This window comes from Mus caroli, unplaced genomic scaffold (genome assembly GCF_978045245.1).
Source record: "Mus caroli unplaced genomic scaffold, Mus_caroli_1 scaffold_6, whole genome shotgun sequence".
NCBI lineage: Eukaryota > Metazoa > Chordata > Mammalia > Rodentia > Muridae > Mus > Mus caroli.
The window spans coordinates 35,457,837-35,479,116 of NW_028227261.1; the positions used below are offsets into that span (position 1 = coordinate 35,457,837).

At 42.6% G+C, this 21,280-nt stretch overlaps 1 protein-coding gene across 1 annotated transcript in view; it reads left to right on the forward strand.

The window, feature by feature from the left end:
* Window positions 1-1,705: 1,705 nt before the first annotated feature.
* The window catches only part of Rlf (RLF zinc finger), a 61,486-nt gene continuing 41,911 nt past the window's right edge, over window positions 1,706-21,280 (forward strand). The window contains exon 1 of the mRNA XM_021160506.2: window positions 1,706-1,958. Within this exon, the coding sequence (XP_021016165.1) occupies window positions 1,722-1,958 (237 nt within the window). The 5' untranslated portion in view covers window positions 1,706-1,721. The remainder of the gene's footprint in view (window positions 1,959-21,280) is intronic.

Here is a 21,280-nt window from a genome sequence, read left to right on the forward strand (position 1 = left end):
CACTGAAAGAAGTCAGGACTGGAACTCAAGCAGGTCAGGGAACAGGAACAGATGCAGAGGCCATGGAGGGATGTTACTTATTGGCTTGCTTCCCCTGGCTTGTTCAGCCTGCTCTCTTATAGAACCAAGACTACCAGCCCAGAGATGGCACCACCCACAAGGGGACCTCCCCCCTTGATCACTAATTGCGAAAATGCCTTGCAGCTGGATCTCGTGGAGGCATTTCCCCAACTGAAGCTCCTTTCTCTGTGATAACTCCAGCCTGTGTCAAGTTGACACAAAATTAGCCAGTACAGACGCCATAGCAGTAACTCAAGCAGGAGCAGAGGCAGGAACTGTGGGAAAAAGCTTCTCACTGATTTGCTTCTATGCTCAGATGCTGTCCCTTGCTTATCCCTCCCAGTACCACCTGCCCAGGGGTGATACCACCCACAGTGGGCTGGGCCATCCCATGTCAGTCAACAAACAAAACATGTCATGGACACACCTACAGGGATCAGTGGGATGGAGGCACCTCTCAGTTAAGGTTCCCTCCTCCCAAGTGACTCTGGTTTTGTATTAAAGTCACAAACAACTGACCAATCAGCACAATGACTCATATTTCATGGAGGGGAAAACAACATTTAGGTCATAACTCTCAAATCTCCCATTATCAAATTATACATTTACCTTCATCTAGACCCATTGTTTATAGAGTTCCTCCAGTTGAAGTGAGGGTATCCCTCATTAGTATACTAGACCAAACATCTTATGTTCTGAAATATATATATGTATATATATATATATATATATGTACATATATATGTGTATATATACACACACACATATATATACACATACATATTTTTTTCTTGTTTTCAACCACTTCATCTACTGGGCTCCAGCCACACCATTTTGCCATTCTCCCTTTTCTTCTCTGTTCTTCTTTGCATTTCTTTCTTGTCCCCTCCCACTAAGACCTGGAACTCATGACCCTCCTCCTGTCTCAGTCTCTCAAGTGCTGGATTACAGTGGCTTTGCCTTGGCTGTCCTGGAACTCGCTCTATATACCAGTCTGGCTTCTAATTCACAGAGATCCAGCCTGTCTCTGCACACCTCCAGTAGCAGCACTTGGGAGGCAGAGGCAGGTGAACTTTTAAGTTTGAGGTTCCAGCCTGATCTGCAATGTGAGTTCCAGGACAGCTAGTCCTACACAGGGAATCCTTGTCTTGAAAACAACTTTTTAAAAGCCCCTCCCCCCCCCCAGTAGAATCGTTTCAACGCCATATATTTTGACCAATCCTTTTTCCAGCGACTAGTAATGCCATTCCCATTATAAACCAAGTTCCCTTGAGTTTGTTTTCAGGTCGGCCTAACAATCTTTATTTTCCTCCAACCGGGGATGCTTTTCTCCGAGCTTCTTTCTGGGCTGCCTTTCCCTTGCTCTTCGGTTCGCAGCTCGGCAGACATCTCTCTCATATCTCCATTGTCTCTAGACCCTTTGCGCTCCTCGACTCTGAAGGGCCTGTAGAACCCAAGGCCGCTAGAATCTCGCCGTTGCTAGGCTGTTGCTAGGGCGGTTGCGGTGGAGACTTCGGAGAGGACCAACATTTGTCGTCCTAGTGACGGATAAAGTTGGCGCCAGTGTCGCCAGGGGGTGCGTCACTAACACGGGCGATTGGGGGCGGGGCCAGGCGGAATCACGTGGTTTGGTTGCCTACGCGCTGCTGGGCCGTGGGAAGATGGCGGACGGAAAGGGAGACGCCACGGCCGCCGCCGGGGCCGGGGCCGGGGCTGAGGCTCCGGCGGTGGCGGGAGCCGGAGTCGAGACTGAGTCCATGGCTCGGGGTCATCGCCCTGCATCTCCGGCGTCGGGAGCGCCGGGCCTACGACCGTGTCTCTGGCAGCTGGAGACCGAGCTGAGGGAGCAGGAGGTGTCCGAGGTCTCATCTTTGAGCTACTGCCGGAGCTTCTGCCAGGTGAGGGTGGACTAGATGGCCGAGGGTGGAGGGGCGGGGAGGCCGGGAGAAGAGACTCGGGATCCGCCTCAACAGCCCGGGGCTTCGGAAGGGAAAACGCCACCCCCGTATCTCGCCGCGCCCCCGGGCCCGGCAGGCCCAGCTCTGCCGTAACCCCGACTTCAGTCACTGCCCGGGCGGATTGCGCTGGGCGGTCCTGAGATCCCAGAGAGCTCCCTGCAAGGGCTGTGCCCTGTCGCTGTTGCCTGGGTCCTGGCCGGGTGGTTGCAGCGCCACTGCCCCCCTGAGGGATCGATTGCCAGTTCCTGCAGGGAGATGCTTTTTTTGAGTGTTGTGCTGATCTCCAAACTGAAAAACCTTGTTTTTCTGAACAATCAGGAGAGGTGGGCTCTGACCAGAGACTTATCTTTAAAGTCACATCTTTTGGCTTCTCTAAGATACGACGGTTGGTCTTGGATGGCGTCTGGAGCTTTCTGATTAGGGAATACTGAGCCGGTTGGTTGGTTGGTTGGTTGGTTGGTTTTTGTGGGTTTTTTTTTTTTTGTTTTTGTCACTGTGGGCGGGTGTGAAAAGATATGTTTATTGCCATTCTTTGACCTGTTTTGTATTCATCTGCTGGTTGTACTACTAGGAATGGACCCTGGTACCTGGTAGTTCTGTAGTGGAGATTAGTCTGAGTGGAAGAGGTCGGGAGAGAGATGTAGAGAATGGCCTCTTTTGGCAGTCGGGTGATTGATCGTTTCGGTGCGGGTCCCAATCTGTGGGGCTACATGCTGACAGATGTGATTTTAAGTTTGGTCTCCGTGACCACGCTGCAGTTTTTTCTATGTTTTCGAGTGTCTTCCAAGTGTTAATGCTTGCCGTCATTGTTTCTGCATCTGGTACTTAGACTATCAGGTTTCTGCCATCCCTTTGCTCCTCATTTGGAGTACCTTAGAGAATACAAAATAATCGAGGTATGTTGGTACGTGGACTCTTAATGAGCAATCGAGTGCTGAAAAGATTGTGGAGTTAGAAAGTTGTAGTTGGAGTAGTAGTGAGCAATCTGCTTTGTTGGTCCTGGGCAGAATTAGTTATCTCTGTTGAGTTCCTTTGCATCCCACTCTTTGACCCAGAACTCCGTCTATTTGGAATTTTTCTCTGCTAATATTTTCTATACATTAGATCATGTCAGTTCTTGTGTGCACAATCGTCAGCATTCCCATTATTGTCTACCAGTAATGATCACTCTTATTTAGGGCAGGCATGTATTCCACAAAATTTTTTCCAACCCTTAGAATGTTGCCAGGAAGACTTATGGAAGTTGAAGGACGTCTTGGGCATTATAATGGACTCCCAGGCTAGGCTTACAGTGTGATATTCCTCTCTCAAATAGATATTTCACACCACCCCCCAAAAGAAATGACAGAATTAATTAGTGCAGTTTTGGTAGTGATGAGAAAAAAAAAATGTCACCCAGAGGGTGTAAGGAGACTTCATGGGACAGCCAAGTGAGAATGACAGAAAAAAAAATGAATGTAATATGTGTTGAGAACTGGGAGAAGCCACTTTGGATAGGGTAGAGCCTCAGACTTACAGGATATAATTGAATCCTAGGAGGGCCTGGAGCGAGAGCGACAGAGGTAGAGATGAGAAGGAACACAGGATGCTGTGGGACAGGAGGGATGTAATTGCAGGGAGATTGAAAGTAGGAAAACAACTGTGGGTTTTGAGCAGAGCTTTGAAGCTTACATTATCTGCCAGCAAAACATTAAAGGGTGACTGTAGCCAGTCAGGTTGGATTGTCAGAATATACTGTACAGAAGTAGTGTGGGAAAATTGGACCATTAATTAGACTAGTTGAATAGTTTTCTTGGTTCCCTCTTTCCCCCCTTCTGTGTATCCTTGGATGCCCAGGAACTAACTCTTTAGACCAAGCTCACCTTAAACCTCCAACTGCCTCTGCTCTAGAGAACTAAGAGTAGATATGCGCCACTGGTGCCTGACATTGGTTCCACATTGGAAAGGCAGAATACAAAATCTTTTATTGTAGGACTGAATCTGAAGATGAAAAGCTGCGAGCACATAGTACATAAAGATTGGTGACTGGTAGTGCATTAAAGAAAAGGGCTAACTGTGTTCCTCCAGTGGTCACTGTTACAGATTGTTCTCAACAGGTATTTAGAAATATCATCCTAGCCTGAGTGTGGTGGGACATACTTTAATCTCAGCAAGTGGGCCTCCGAGTTTAAGGCCAGCTTGGTCTATGTGGTAAGTTCCAAGCCATCCAGGTCTATACAATAAGACCTTATCTCAAAGAAAAGAGAAGAAATGTTCTAAAAACTTAAATTGCACCTACTGTTATAATATTTTTTATATGCTGTTACCATATAAGAAATATGTCTATCTCAAGCCAGCCTTTAATCTCAGGAGGCAGACAGGGGAATCTGTGAGTTCCAGAACATCCTGGTCTACCTAGTGTGTGTTCAGGACAGCTAGAAATACATAGTGAGACCCTCTCTTAAAAAAACAAAGAGGAGCCGGGCGTGGTGGCACACGCCTTTAATCCCAGCACTCAGGAGGCAGAGGCAGACGGATTTCTGAGTTCAAGGCCAGCCTGGTCTACAAAGTGAGTTCCAGGGCTATACAGAGAAACCCTGTCTTGAAACAAAAAAGAAAGAGGAAAGGAGGAAGGAAGGAAGGAAGGAAGGAAGGAAGGAAGGAAGGAAGGAAGGAAGGAAGAAAATTATACTTGTAAGTATCTAAAGTGTCTTAAACGCCTAATGAATGTGGTGTCTCATCTGTAATTCCAACTCCAGGGAAGCAGAGACAAGAGTTCCCCTGAGGAAACTGGCTGGCCAGACCATGTGAAAATAGGAACTCTTTGTTTTGTTTTGTTTAAGATTTGTTTATTTTTATGTGCCCTTGATGTTTTCCCTGCATGTGTATATGTCTATGCAAGCATGCCAGATCCCCTGGAACTGGAGTCATAGACATTTGTGAACTGTCATGTAGGCTGGGAATTGAACCAGCAGCCAGTGCTCTTAACTGCTGAACTGCCTTTCCAGCCCAGGAATTCTGGGTACAGGGATGCTCATCAGAGACCCTGTCTTGGTTTAAGGTGAAGAGCAAACAAGGAAGATAAGCCAGCCTCCAACTTCCATTTGGAGTAAGAGAACCAGTTCCAAAAAGTTGTCCTTTGACCTCCATGATACCACTGTTTTTAAAAGTAACTTAAAAAAAAAAAAGATTAATGCTGCACTTTTTGTTAATGTTGAAAAATCGTCTTAAAATGTTTTTGCTATATTTAGGAAACAAATTCTCAGTCTGGGTGGACAGGGTGATTCAGTGGTTACAAATGCTTGCTGCTGAGCCTGATGACCTGAGACTGACCCCTAGGACCCATATGCTGTCCTCTGACCTCCACGTGCACACTCTAGCGTGCTGCTCAATGGATGAATGAAGGAATTTTAAAAAACATTTTGAAAGTCTTAGAACTATTGGCTTTGTTTGTAGCACAGGTTTTGAAGACTTTTTTTTAAAAGATTTGTTTATTTATTTTATGTATGTGAGTACACTGTAGCTGCACAGTTGTAAGCCTTCATGTGGTTGTTGGGAATTGAATTTTTAGGACCTCTGCTCGCTCTGGTCAACCACTCACTCCAGTCAGCTCTGCTTTCTCCGGTCAACCCCCCTTGCTCGGTCCCTGCTTGCTCTGGCCCAAAGATTTATTTATTATTACACATAAGTACAATGTAGCTGTCTTCAGATGCACCAGAAGAGGGTGTCAGATCTCATTACGGGTTGTTGTGAGCCACCACGTGGTTGCTGGGATTTGAACTCAAGACCTTTAGAAGAGCAGTCAGTGCTCTTAACCACTGAACCATCTCGCCAGCCCTTGAAGGCTTTGTAATTGAATTTCATTTAGCATACAAGAAATTAGTAGGGAGGTGATTATACTGGAAGAATAAAAGTTACCAAACAAGTAATTTAATGAGTAAATATATTACATACTTTTAAATTCTATACTTACAGTTACATTGCAAATAGTTTTTGTTTGCTTGTTTGTTTCTGTTTTGTTTTGGTTTTGAGATGGGGTCTGGTTGGGTAGCCTTGGCTGGCTGGCCTTAAATTGGCTACTAGACCAGGCCGTCCTGGAACTCATATGCCTGCTTCTGCTTCACAAGTGCTAGAAATAAAGGCTTGTATCACCATGTCCAGCTCAACTTCATAGATTTTTAATAGTTAAAACAAGTACTACACATACCTTTTTTTGGGTTGGTTATTGAATAAAGGAGTTCTGAGTCAAATAGGCCATATAATAACCTCTATGGGTAGGGTGTACATTCCAAGACTGTCCCAAACAGGTGTATAAAATGAATCTCTTTACAAACTGTTGTTCCATGTCCTCTATTCCCCACCTCACCCCCACATTTACTCATGGGGCAGGCAAGATGGCTCAGTAAAATTGATTGCTGCAAAGCTTGATAACCTAAGCTCAGTCCCTAGTAAGAGAGAACAACTCCCCAAAGCAATTCTTTGACCTCCAGCAAATTCACCTTCACATGTGCCTCCCACCTCAGCTCCCACGAATATGGATGGATGGATGGACAAATATGGATGGATGGGCGGATGGACAGACAGACGAACAAACTGGCTTTTTTTTTTTTTTTAAATCACAGTGACATCACAGAACAGAACATTCACAACAACCAGTATGTATGCAGTACTGAAGGTTGTATGAATGTTGATTCTTTCCCAGGATGTCTTAGTTTGTATCTTTCCTGTGATGATGTGAGATGACAAAGTGCCTAAGAGATGAAATAAATTGAAAGATGGCTTCGTATGGTCTGCTTACTAGCTTTAAGCTATTGTAAAAGGATTTTTTGAGCACAAGCTCTAATAATGGGACTGGCTTCTCAGTAACTAACATTGTAGTGTACCTTAGCTATTTGGGGGGTATCTTAGAGGGATATTTATGTCCCTCGTGGGACAGAGAAGGATGGCCCAAGATTTCATCACACTGTTTAAATCAGTGTGTCATTTAAAAGTTAATACAGTATTATTTGGGCACTTTTCCACTTGATACTTTTGACTAACAAAAAAAGTGGAGAGGGCTGATGTTCTGACTTCATTTAAATTAGCTCTATGGACTTGAACTTGGTTTGGTTCTTTTTTTTCCATTACTCAATATGTTCATTAGCATTTTGAATGGTACTAGTTAGTATATTTATTATATTCTAAGTAAATACATTGTGAAGACTAAGATGGTCTTTAAAAAAAAAACAACAACCACCACCTTGGGTTGTGTGAGTTGCCCAGGTTTAACTTTGAAGGAAAACAGCTTACAGCTTCAGCTCCAGCTTGGTTTTTAGCTCTCATCAAGCAATCACGTCATTACTAGTCCCACTATTCAGGTGGATTGGTGTGTTTTCAAGTCAGGGTTTGTAGCCCTAGGAAATCCCCCTGCCTCACCACCACCTACCTCAAGTGGGTTTTTGAAGGAGTCTGATGCTGGTTTTGGTGGCTCACACTTGAATCCCGGAACTTGGGAGGTGGAGGCAAGGGAATCAGGAGTTTGGAGTCAGCCTGGGCTATATTAGACCTTCTCAAACAAACAAACCCAACTGAAAAGGGTCTGGGGATGTCAATCAGTTGGTAGAATGCCTGCATGCTAAACAGGAGGTCCTGTGCATGGGCGTGGTGGTGTGCACCTGTACTAATACTCAGGAAGTGGAGGCGGGAAGCTAAAAGTTTTAAGTTTGGCGGTAGGATGTGGTCTTTTAGTAGAATGTTTATAAACATTCTTAGAAAGCCTGAAGCACTGATTCAATACCCAGAATCCACTAAACTGGGTGTAGTCTACTCAGGATAAGAAGTTCAAAATCAGCCTCAGATATAAAATCTGCTTGAGGCCAGCCTGGGCTACAGGAGAACCTGTCTCAAACAGAACAAAACCTACATAAGAATGTGTTACACATCACCCTGCAGGGCTGACTTTTAAAGGCAGGGTCACTATTATACACCTATATATACCAGGTATAGGACTCTGTATATACCAGCCTGGTCTTTAACTTGTGATCATTCTGCCCCTACTCTACAATGGTAGGATTGCAAGTGTGGGCTAATGCAGGAAGTTACTTTTAAGCTGTGGCCTCAGTGCTTAGCAAGTGTTTACCACTGACCCCTTCCTCTTGTTTTTGTTTGACACTTTGTATGTAGTGTCATCTGTTCTTTTTCATGCTGTCTGTGTTTTAGTTGGCTTCCTCCTATTTGTAGCCTTATTTTCACAAATTTCTGACTTTCTGATTGCATTTATCTATGGTTGAGATTTTAAAATTCCCTGTAGAGTGTATCTGTTATCCTCCCCATCCCCACCCCACACACTCACTGTGTAGGCCCGGCTAGCCACACTTATCTTTGCCTGCTGAGTGTTGCACCACAGCTTCACCAGCAGTCCCCTTGCTTCACCCTCCAGTGTTTTAGGATTACTGGCATGAAACACTGCACCCAGCTTTCTCTCTGTGCTTTATATTTAATAGGTAGCACAATGTTGACATATAAATGATATTTTTTAAAGATTTGTTCTAGTGTGTGTGGGTGTGTTCATGTTCTTGAATGCAGGTGAATGTCTGAGGCCAGAAGATGGTGTTAGATCCTCTCCTGGAGCTGGAGTTAAAGGTACCAGTTATAGCTGTTGGGAACCTGGTTCTCTGAAAGAGCAGCAAGCTCGCGCCGTCTCTCTCTTCGCTCTCACTTTTTTTTTTTTGGAGACAGGGTTTCTCTGTATAGCCCTGGCTGTCCTGGAACTCACTTTGTAGAGCAGGCTGGACTCAAACTCAGAAATCCGCCTGCCTCTGCCTCCCAAGTGCTGGGATTAAAGGCGTGCTCCACCAAGCCCGACAGCAAGCTCTCTTAACTGCTGGGCTGTGTTCTCCTGTCTCCACCACCCACGTCAAGTAATTAGTTGAATGAGCTGTAGTGCTGTAGTGTAGGAACTGTGTGGTATTTGTTTCTATTTTTTTTTTAATTAGGTATTTTCCTCATTTACATTTCCAATGCTATCCCAAAAGTCCCCCATACCCTCCCCCCCACTTCCCTACCCACCCACTCCCATTTTTTGGCCCTGGCATTCCCCTGTACTGGGGCATATAAAGTTTGCAAGTCCAATGGGCCTCTCTTTCCAGTGATGGCCGACTAGGCCATCTTTTGATACATATGCAGCTAGAGTCAAGAGCTCAGGGGTTAGTTAGTTAGTTAGTTAGTTCATAATGTTGTTCCACCTATAGGGTTGAACTGTGTGGTATTTGGAAGAGGCAAGAACTTTAAAAGAATGAGGTAGGAGTCTTTTACCACTTTCTGAGGGACATTATCAGCTTTAGGATGTGTTTATATCATGTACGTATTTTACTGTACACATTATGGTGTTAGTAAGGCTAGGCAGATAATATGAAAAGCATTTTAGTATTGTGTAATGTTGCAGGATATTTGATCACACTGTGAACTCTGAGATTGTTATTCACTAAGGAAAAAAAAATGTTTTAGTTGTGGTGTGGCTCAGCCTTAGCACACACCTTTAATCCAAGGGCTTTTTGCTTGAATATTGTAAACAGGATTAAATAAAGTCAAGATAAGGTCAAGAGGCAGAGCAAACAACCAGTTGACAGGAAGAAAACATAGGAGTCTTAAGAAAAAAAACATAAGAGTAAGAGGGAGTCAGGAGGACAGTTACAGAGATGCCCAGGAAGCAGAGGGGAGGGACATTGAGTTTGAAGTGAATATTTGACACTGTGAGAGAGGGGATTCCTGGTGGGATGTTGGCTGAAGAGGAAGGTCATCTGGGTGCTTTCTGTGCCTCTCTTTCACTCCAGCATCTGGCTCTCTAGTCTTCATTGGTAAAATGGACCAATCCAGTTTTTGTTTTAAAACAAAAAAGTAGAAGAGTTGAGTTAGCAAGTGAATAGGACAGCAGTGCAGAGATGCTGAGATGGGAAAGAACATGGTAACCATGGAGATTCTTGAGCTTTATGTTTTCTTCATTGTTTTAATTTACTGTGCATTTTATTTTATGCACATTGGTGTCTCACCTTTGTGTGTGTGTGTGACTTGTGTTGGATCCCTGCAACTGGGGTTACCTGTGAGAGCTTCCATGTGGGTGCTGGGTATTGAACCTGGGTCTCTTCTGGATGAGCAGCCAGTGCTCTTAACCACTGAGCCATCTCTCCAGCCCTGAGCTTAATATTTTCAATATATTAAAAAATATTTTAAAAATCAGGCTGAAGATGTAAGTAGAACAAAAGTTGTCTAGCATGCCACAGGGTCCTGGTTCTATCCTCAGCACACAGACATACTTGAAAACTTGATTATTGTACATGTTTTCATTTTGTATGATGTGTACATATCTGAGTATAAGTGTGCTCTTGTGTGTGGAGGTCAGGATGCTTTCAGAGTTAGCTTTCCTCTCACAGTGAGCTCTGGGAATTGAACTCAGGTTGTCAGGCTTGTGGCAGGTGCTTTTGCTTGCTGAAGTATCTCCTTGGCCTGCAAACAAGTAATTTCAAACACATTAGCTTTTCTTCTGCTGCTGCTTTCTCTTGGGAGGTATCTGGATAGAAATTACATGGTAAGTTGTTCTCTAAGCAGAAGCAAGCTTAGTGGCCTGTGTAATCCAAGCATTGTATGAAGTGACCCTTGGAGCAGTGAAACTTTGCTTGCAGTGTCTGCTGTGGGACCATTGGTGGTTCTGCTGTTCTCTGAGACCACTGCTGTCATTTCATTCCATGCATCCTACTATGTGGTCATTGTTAATTACAAGTAAATAGGAAGCACCACTAACAGTGAGACTGTGAAGACTGCCAAAACTTAGGTGCTTTGTTTCATTCCGACCAAATGTCTGCCACCTCTTCCAGAGCCCTTCCTTAACTATCTTTGGTTTTGAGGGGCAGGTCTCACTATGTAGCTCAGGATAACTTGCAACTTAAATCCTAAACTGTCCCAGTGCTAGATGCACAGGTGTGAGCCAGCACCTTCAGCCCTGGCTATCTTATCTCAAATAGCACTTTTGTTATCTTCGGGTCCCTGCCCGTCTGACCTGACTCCTCAGCTAGAATGGAAGTGTGCAGAAGATGGTGACTTCAGAGTAGTTCCTCGCACTTTATGGGAATGCAGTAAATATGATAGTTGCTGGTTTACCAGGTTATCAGACTTAGTGGTAGGTGTCCCCATCCACAGAACCATTTCACAAGCCATCAGTCTCGATGTAAGGCACATTGGCCTGGGACTCTTCAAGTAGCTGGTGCTGGCCTGAGCATTATGATCCTCCTGTTTCTACCTCCTGAGTGCTGGGCTTGCCACATTTGATAGCACCATAATTTAATAGTCTATGTTGTTTTTTAGTGGTTTCTATAGGTATTTCAGAGAACCCTATTAAATATGGCTATTTATTTCTGCAACGTGAATTCCTAGATTAAAAAGAATGTTAATGGGAGCTGAAGAGATGTCACAGTGATTAAAAAGCACTGACTGTTGGCTGTTCCAGAGAATCTGAGTTCAGTTCCCAGTACATGATGAATTTCACCATCTGTAGCTCCAAGGGATCTGATGCCCTCTTCTGATCCTCATGGGCACACGCACACACATACACACATACACACACACAGAGTGCACAGATATATTTGGAGACAAAACACCTATATACATAAAACAATAAATAAATCACTTTTTTTTAAAGATTTATTTATTGATTAATTTATTGATTATATGTAAGTACACTGTAGCTGTTTTCAGACACTCCAGAAGAGGGAGTCAGATCTCGTTACGGATGGTTGTGAGCCACCATGTGGTTGCTGGGATTTGAACTCCAGACCTTCGGAAGAGCAGTCGGGTGCTCTTACCCACTGAGCCATCTCACCAGCCCCATAAATCACTTTTTAAATGTAGGTAGATATTAGTCTACCAGTAAGTTGAACATATTTGTCCACCAGTCATGCTTGTGAATCCTTATTCCATAAATATCCTTGCCAATTTGGTGCTGTGAAACTTAATAGTTTCCATGTTAAAAACATGTTCTCATCTTGTAAAATCAAACTTAAATAGTTTGAGTATTTCTATGTAAATTATATATTTAAATATTCTTTTAAAATACCTTATTCATGTAATATGTTTTGATCATATTCATCACCCCAAAATTCCTCCCAATCTCACACACCCAGTGTCTTAGTCAGGGTTTTACTGCTGTGAACAGACACCATGACCAAGGCAAGTCTTATAAAAACAACATTTAATTGAGGCTGGCTTACAGGTTCAGAGGTTCAGTCCATTATCATCAAGGTGGGAGTATGGCAGTATCCAGGCAGGCATGGCGCAGGCGGAGCTGAGAGTTCTATATCCTCATCCAAAGGCTGCTAGTGGAAAACTGACTTCCAGGCAACTTGGTTGAGAGTCTTAAGCCCACACCCACAGTGGCACACCTACTCCAACCAGGCCACACCTCCAGATGGTGCCACTCCCTGGTCCAAGAATACACAAACCATCACACCCAGCTTTGTATTGTGCCTTTTCCCCACATACAGTCCAATTGTGCTGCCTAGATACTCTTGGGTAGGCATGATCTTTCTACCAAGGGTTGCACCCTACTTCCAGGGGTCATTCTTATGAAAAACTGATTCTCTTCCAATAGCTATCAGTTGCCACTAGCCCGTCAATTAGGGACAGTGCTTGGTGCCTCCTTCCCTCCTCTATGCTGGAATTTTGTCTGATTTGAGCTTGTCTAGGTCTTTATGTATGTCCTCACATGTGCAGCTGCCCTTGTTTTGTCTGTCCTGATTTTTCACTTCTATCATCCACCACCTCTGGCTCCTGCTCTCTCAATCTTTCTGTTTCCCTTTCTTCAATGATCCCTGAGTCTTGCAGGGAGGGATGTAATATAGGTGCCTCTTTTAGGGCTTAGCCCAAATCTCTTACTCTCTGAATGTTGACCACTTACGGGATTCCTGTGTTAGTCACTATTTACTTCAAGAAGCTTCTCATAAGAGGGTTGGGAGATGGATATAGCAATGAGTTATTAGTTTAACTATGTCCATTTATCAGTTTAATAGTAATAGATCTCTCCTAGGGCCTATGACATATCCAGCCACGGGTTCTTGACCCCAATAACAGTGCCAAGTGTGGGTTTCATCTTGTGAGTTGGTCCTTGAATCCAATTCGAGTGTGTTTAGTTACTCCTATAAAATGTGTACCACTATTTCCCCAGTAAGCATTATTGCAGCTCTTGAATTCACAGCTGGGTGATTGATAACTGTTCTTCACTGGCAGTGGACATCTAGCATCTTCCAGCACTCTGAAAGCAAACCAGCAGGGTGAAGTGTCCAGTTGAGTAACAGCTTGATTTCTCTGAGTAGAGTCTTACTGTCAAATTCTGAAGGGTGTGCAAGAGCAATGGCGGTAGCCTGAAATGTTTGAGGTTCTGTAGGGCCCCATTTGTCAACAACTCCAAAAGAGGTAAATAATCCCTGGTATCCTTTTTTTTTATTTGCTAGCCTGTGGTATCTAGTAGGGCTTTTAAGTTGGTTCCATTTGAACTCTATGTAGATGAAATATAAACATATGCATTTCAGTAAGCTTCTATAGTAGATGTCCATATGACTTTTCCAGAAGGCCTTTACTTTACTTTAGGCTTTCCATATTCTTGATAGCAATATTATAGCAGTCAGCTACCACGCCTGTGCAGGTTAGACAAGCAAGCCCTCTCTGCCAGTTCACCTGCATCCTCAGCCCCCAGGGATGAGATTTTTAAAGATGTTATTTAACAGTAAGTGTTAATATTATATTTGTGCCCCTGATGAGTGATCATTTATCCCTCTAGAGTAAATGCCTATCCCAATGGAAGCCTCACTACTAATTTAACTAAGATTGCTTGTTTACATGAGTTGTGCTTACTCTTTTAATTTGGCTTTTCTTTGAAGTGAAATCTTGATTTCTACTTTAAAGGACTTGTAAATGCAAATGTTAATTTAGAGCACATTTTCCCATAACCAGCTAGCAGTGTGGAGAAAATGTCATGCTTGGAAAGGGCTAGTCATTGTGAACTAGAGAGCACACATATATACCTCTGACTAGGAGTTTACACTAATTTCATTCCAATTCCTGTTGACCTTCAATCATTCTACAGATCTGTATTGTTGTCTAGAGATAGCTGCTGATATAGGTGGTGGAGCAGAGCAATTGGAAACAGAGGTCATTGCCCTTACTATTGCTTTGGGTAAAAGATAAGTACCCGGCATGTTAAATTTCTTTCAAAGAAAAAAGATGTTTAAGCAGGATTCTGCTGTGTAGCTCAGGCTGTCCTAGAACTTGTTACTCTCTTCTGTCCCCACATTTTGAGGTTATGATAAACATATATACTGTTATGCTTGGCTCAAAAAGGTTTTTGTTTGTTCGATGTTAGGCAAGCTCTCTACAAACCGAAGTATGTCCCTAGCTTCCCATAAATGTGTATGTGTTATGCTTGTAGTGGATATAATAAATTCTACCTTTTGCAGTCAATAGATTGGTCTCTATTCAAAAGGCTGTCTTTTACTTCCTGATAGATACTGGCATGGTTACTTAAGCTATCCCTACTCTAAAATCGGTGGTAGCTCGCTGAAGCTCCACATTTGCATTTCCCCTTTGAGTCACGTTTCATATTTTTCTTTTGGGGCTTATTTTTGCAATCTGTGTCTGGTCCAGGGTTCAGTTGTTTGCCATTTTAGAAGATTAGGAGGTTTTTTTTCCCATACTATTGAGATTTGAGACAAGTAAGTCTGTGTGTTTCTAGTCTCTTTGTTAGATGTGCTTGCAAAGATTTTCTTCTCCTTTTACTTCTTTAACAGTAAATTCAAAGATCATAGAGTCTTAATTTTGTTTAACTTCAATTTTTCCACTTTTCCTTTGGGTTGTATTTTAATCATCTGTCTAAAAAAGTTCTCTCTCCTTAAGAACATTAAATTAACTTTCTGTGATCCCCTCCAGATATTTTATAGTTCGAGGTTTTAAGATTCAGGTATGTGATCCATTTGAATTAATTTTTATATTTAATGTGAGGCATAAGTGGACATTACTTTTGTAAGAATTGAGTTTCTGTTGAAACATCCCTCTCTGGATTGTGCCGTGAGAGTCAGTGGTGTTTAGGGCTGCATGTCTGGGTTCTGTCTCCTGTCTGTCTGCTTTGCCGCCAGTAACACACTTTCATTTTGCTCTTCTCAAACAGTCTGTTATGGAAGTGATGTTGCACATAGAAGCAGGAAAACCAGCACTTGCCAAGGAATATGGAGACTATGGAGGGTTTTGTTTTTGTTTTCTAGACAGGATTTCTCTGTGTAGATGAGACTGGTTTCTGTTGCACAGAGATTTGCCGCTGCCTCTTGAGAGATGGGATTAAAAATGTGCATCACTATGACCAGCCTGGAGGGGTTTTGTTTTATTTGATTTTTTTAAAATAAATGTTCAATATTCCCAGTTCTGTGGGACTTAGTGACTAGCAAAGTAATGTGGATATACTTGCCACTGTAGAGCTATACGCATGAGCTCTGTACAGATGATTGTTAGGCCACATATTTCACTCCAATTTTGAAAAGGTTATACAGTATCTAGCACAAAATGAATATTCAGTCAACTTTTAATTGCTTGATAGAGACCCAGGGTTCAATCCTCAGCACTACCAGACAGACCAAAAGAATCCTAGAGGGGCTGTCTTAAAAATGATGATACGTGGGCTGGAGAGATGGCTCACTGGTTAAGATGGGGTACGGCTCAGCTTTCAGACAGCCAAAAAGCATGTCTTTCCCTCTGACAGCTAGGGTTATTATGCTTTTATCATATGTGGTAAATCTCAAGTTTAAAAATATCCACTTTTGTTGCTAGGATTGTAACTTAATTGGCTGAATACTTGCTGATCATGCAGGAAACCTTGGGTTCTGTTCCCAGAATCCATTAACCTGGCTGGGTGGCTGGCACAAGTCTGTAATCCCAACACTTGGAAGGTGGAAGGAAGATCATTGATTGCTGAAGCCAGTGGGAGATATGAGAGGCCCAGTCTAAAAAAGAAAAAGAAAAACGCATGTCAGCAATTAGCAAATATTGTAGATGAGTCTCTTTAGTAATACTAACTCACTAAAGGAGAACAGGACAGTTAGTTACTTGTATGGGTCTCCCTCTCTAGAGCCTTCCTGTTGCACATTCAAGTTCCTCTAAGATCTTGAGGCTCACAGTTGATTTTCAATTATTTAACCTTTTCTTTTAGGTTATTTTATTTTATTTTATTTTTATGTGTATGAGTGTTTTGTCTGCTGAATGTATGTGTGTGTACTATGTGTGTGTTTGGTGGCTTCAGGAGTCAGAAAAAAGCATTATTAGAACTGGAGTTACAGATGCTTGTGAGTTTTGGGAACCCAGGCCTTCTACAATAGCCACAAGTGCTCTTAACCACTGAGCCATCTCACCAGCCCCTAATTCAAACTTTTAAAAGATGTGGGGTTTTTTTGGTTTTTTTTTTATGCATATGAAGATTTGCCTGCAGGCATGTATGTGCACCATGTATATATGTGTGCCTGGTACCTCTGGAAGAGCAAGTGCTCTTAACCACAGAGCCATCTCTTCAGCCCTGGCCCCCAGTTCTTGAGCTCAAGCTATCTTTTCTGTTTTACCTTCCTCTAGATGTTGCATCTTCACACCTGCATCCAGTTAATTACAGCAGTACATTCATTTACACTTTGGTACAACAGAACTTTTTCCTCTTTCCCAAATGAAACTGCTCATTAAACACTTAATTCCCTATTTTGTTCTTTCCTTTCCTCTTTCTATGAATTTGACTGCTCTAATATGTACCTTTTTTTCTTTCTTTTTCTTTTCTGTTCTAGAATTTACTACATAAACCAGGTGCTGGGATTAAAGAGGTGTGCCATCAAGCCTGGCTTTTTTTTTTTTTCTCACCCATTTTTTTTTAATGTATGAGTGTGTGTACATGAGGATATGAGTGCAACAGCATTGCATGTGTGTGAAGGCCACAACAACTTGTGGGAGCCTCTTCTCTCCTTCTACCATATGGATCCTAAGGCTTGAACTTGGGTCTCCAAGTTTTATCAACAACTGGTGGCTCTGAGCTACATCAGCTGCCCTCAGCTTCATCCTTTTACATGTACATATCTTGTTTCTTAGGATTGGTTAGTGAAAATTTTGTCTTTTTCTTACTGAATGGTCTTGTTATAGTTCTTGAAAATTACTACACCGTGTATATAAGGATTTTATTTATAGGCTATCTGTTAGATTCCATTGGTCTCTGACTTTTAGTGATTACTCACAATTGAAAATTTAAAAAACATTTCAGGCACAGGGTAGTGAAAAGATCGTTAGCTGGTATGGTGGCACAAGCCTATAATCTCATCACTTCAGAGGCAGAGGTAGTAAGATCAGGAACTCAAGGAACTGAGGCCAGCTCAGGCAACACCAACCTCTGCCTCAAAAAAACATAACAAATAAAATGAAAGGACTGTAAACTGAATAAGCAAGATTCTGCATTTCTCCATTAAGCTGATACTTTATCCTTGCAAAAATCACACCTCTTACCTCTAAGGGAATAAGATAATTTGTTCTGGAGCGACAGTGGTCTAGGAACATGAATTCAGACTACTCCCAATACGAAGTTCCACTGTAGTAGAGGTGGTTGGTTACATGAGATTTTTATTAGTTTTAGAACAGAGAAAGACATTTATCAAATTTGTTGCTGAGGACCACAGGTTCCAACAAAGTAAGGTTGGGGTGTGGATGAATTGTTACAGGTATTAAGCTGTTTGGCATTCTTAGTTCTTGTGGTGGAAGCTAGTGGTTTGCCAAGAATGCATTTTAAAGCCTTTGATAGTCACAGGGATGTAGGTCAGACAGACATTGGAGAAGGCAATGAATACCTTTAAAGGGACAAGAAATAACCCAAGGCAATTTGGCTCTGTCTGCAGCATTTTACCTTCCATAGTCACAAAGTTTTGGCATTTGACCTTGTAGAATTTTTAACACAGGTTAAGTTCCCCCAACTTCATACGCTGTCTAATGTGTCTAATGTGATAGCTCTTCAGTGTGTCACTGTCTTATACTGATAATGGAATTGTAAATTAGGATTGGTTTTCTTCCTTCCTTTCTTTCTTTCTTTCTTTCTTTTTTCTTTTTTTTTTTTTTTTTTTTTTTTCTGGAGCAGAATCCATTATCATGTAAAGCCTTAGAGGTTATGGAGCCAGAAATTCTATTTACAGTCCATTCTAAGAAAGTAGTCATGGGGCCACTAAAGCAGATAGTTCCAAACCTGTGGTCACTAAATGAAACAAGAAGATATAAATGTGGGGAAAGAAGTCCTGACAGTGGTAGGAGATCAAGAGTCAAGGTGAAGAGTACCTGGTATATAATGTATGAAACTGTCAAAGAACAAGTAAGTCAATAAGAGTGTCATGAATGTAAGTAAAATGTTACACATAGGGGAACTTAGCTTTATTTCCCACTGCAGAGCTAAGAGATCAGGGCAGGCAGGATGTGGTAGTAGACACCTATAATTCCAGCATTTAGGAGACTGAAGCAGGAGAATTGTGAATTCGAGGCTGACCTGGGCTACATTGTGAGCTTTAGGGCCAGCCTTGATTACACGGTAAGACTGCCTCAAAAGTTAGAAACTATGATGTGCATGAATCTACTGTGTGGCTGGGGTATAACTCCGTGGAAGAGGACTTGCCCAGCATACTGGACTGAGGGGGTCACACAGCAAAAATAAAATGAAATCAAGGAAAGCTCTTCAGTAAATGTAGAGACATAACACCACCATAAAATGTTTCACTTTACACATTAAGGAAATTCTCAAACTTGCCTGTTAACAGTGATCTGTTTCTGGATGGTGTTTTTATGCATAATGGAAAATATCACATATTTAAAGATACACTACTGTTACGGCAAAAGCAAGAAGCATTTTAAAATTAAAAATGAAATGAAGCTAGAAAGTATATTTATGACCTATGACAGGATCAGTATCTAAAATAGTCTGGGGAGATGGGATGGTGGACTGGACCCAGGGAAATGTAATCAGGGTGGATGAAGAAGTGTAGAGCGATGGACTGTGAGTAGGCCAGATTTCTGAGATCAGAGCAGCTGGAAGTAATGTGCAGAGGTTGTGTTAGCACAGAAGCAGCCCAGGTTCCAGATTGCCTCTAGGTACTGCCTCAGTTCAAGCAGCCAGCTGTTTTCTTCTCACTCATTAATGTCAACCCCCTCAGTCCTCATTGCTAACTGATGTTTAAATCTTAGTTCTCATCATCTTTGGAGTCCTCCCATCTCCTTACTTTTGCATTTTAAAATGTTACCTCCTGTTTCAGGGATGAGATTCAATTGCTGACTCCCATGGAAGCTTACTCTTTACAATATAATCACATTGCTCAGATTTAGAACTTTATTTTCAAAATAGGATTTCTCTGTGAGGCCCTGGCTATCCTGGGACTCGCTCTGTAGACCAGACCAGCCTTGAACTTAAATGATCTGCCTGCTTCAACCTACCAAGTACTGGGATTAAACTCTCCACCTCTCAGCTAGATTTAGAATTTTATGTATTTCATTTGTTGAGAAATTTAAATCAGAATAAGATTTCTTTTTTTTTCTTTTTCTTTTTCTTTTTTTTTTTTTTTTTTTTTTGAGACAGGGTTTCTCTGTGTAGCCCTGGCTGTCCTGGAACTCACTCTGTAGACCAGACTGGCCTCGAACTCAGAAATCCGCCTGCCTCTGCCTCCCGAGTGCTGGGATTAGAGGCGTGCGCCACCACGCCCGGCCCCAGAATAAGATTTCTTGTGTTATGTGCAGATTTTAAAATAATGCACACACTTATCTTTTTAAAAAAAATCCAGTTGCCCTCTGATGTTCATTTGTAATGAACAACTGACACTTGTAGTTGTTTTAGGTGGGTTGTTGCTGCTGTTGTTGTTGTTGCTTTTGGGGGTGGAGGTTCTTCTGTAGCTGGATGAGGATGACATTGAACTTCTCATCTGTCACTGACTCTCAAGTGTTGGGATGACAGGTCTGCAAACCATGGCCATCTTTTGGTACTAGGATCAAACCCAGAACAGTGAGCAGGCGAGACAGTTCTACCTAAACTGAGCCACTTCCCTGACATGACCACAGCATTGCAAAGTAGTGGGTGTCACTTAGCACTATTGCCAGAAAATTTCCCAGAAGCAGTGACTTTCGAATGGGAGGTGGATGTGGTAAACTCTGAGGAAGTAGGCCAAATGATGACCACACTGCAGAGGCTGCAGATACTAAAGGTAGTGGAGTCAGAAGTAAAGGCAGGGTTTGGAAATAAGCATATTTATTGAAGCGATAGTAGATTTGTGAATTCTGAGAAGACAAAGAATAGTGATAAAACATGGGTATTGGAGGCAGGTGACTAGTTCAGATTAAAGCGTAAAACCTGCGCCCGCCCGTCCCCCACCCCCCCCCCCACCCCTTTGGCTCTTCAAGGTGGTTTCTCAGTGTAACCATCTCTTGCTGTCCTGGACTTACTTTGTAGACCAGGCTAGACTCAACTCACAGAGATCCACCTGCCTCTGCCTACTGAGTGCTGGGATCAAAGGTTTGCACTACCACACCCAGCTTCTGCTTTCTTATTTAAAACAGGAAGTAAAGGTCGGGGATGTAGATCAGCGGAGAATGGAAATGACAAGGAAGTCTCTCTGTGTCTCTTTTAAATCAGCTGTAGGGCTGGATGTGGCTCAGTTTGTACACTGCTTACCTACTGTGTATGAAGCTCCGAGTTTGGACCCCTACCCAGTAGTAGCACATAAAACAATTCCATAGTCCCAGCCTTTAAAAAGTGGACCAGAAATTCAAAGTCAATCTTGCCTAAATGGGAAGCCTGACACTGGCTAGAGACACTTTTTTTTTTTTTTGGCTGTAGCTAATGTGGAAAGTGTGAGTTGGTTACAAGTAACAACACAAGGTGAAAGAGCTGTGGTTTCACCTACCCACTTCCTCATAGTAAGCAGGCAGCTGCTAGCCAAGGCCTAACATGCTTGAAGCTCTAGGTTCCACTCCAATCTTCCTCTCCTCCTCCTCCTCCTCCTCCTCCCCCCCACCCCTCACACACACACACACACAGAGTAGCCTGTGGGCCTAGCATGCTTGGATATACTTAAACTTAGGTCCCATAAGAGCCTACTGTACATCCCAGCTATATATTGTATCTACCTTATTGCTGCTAGGCTCTGAATTTTGTATATCAAGTTACTATACTAGATACTGTCGGCAACTTGCAACACATCATTAGGCATCTATGTTTCTAAATAAAA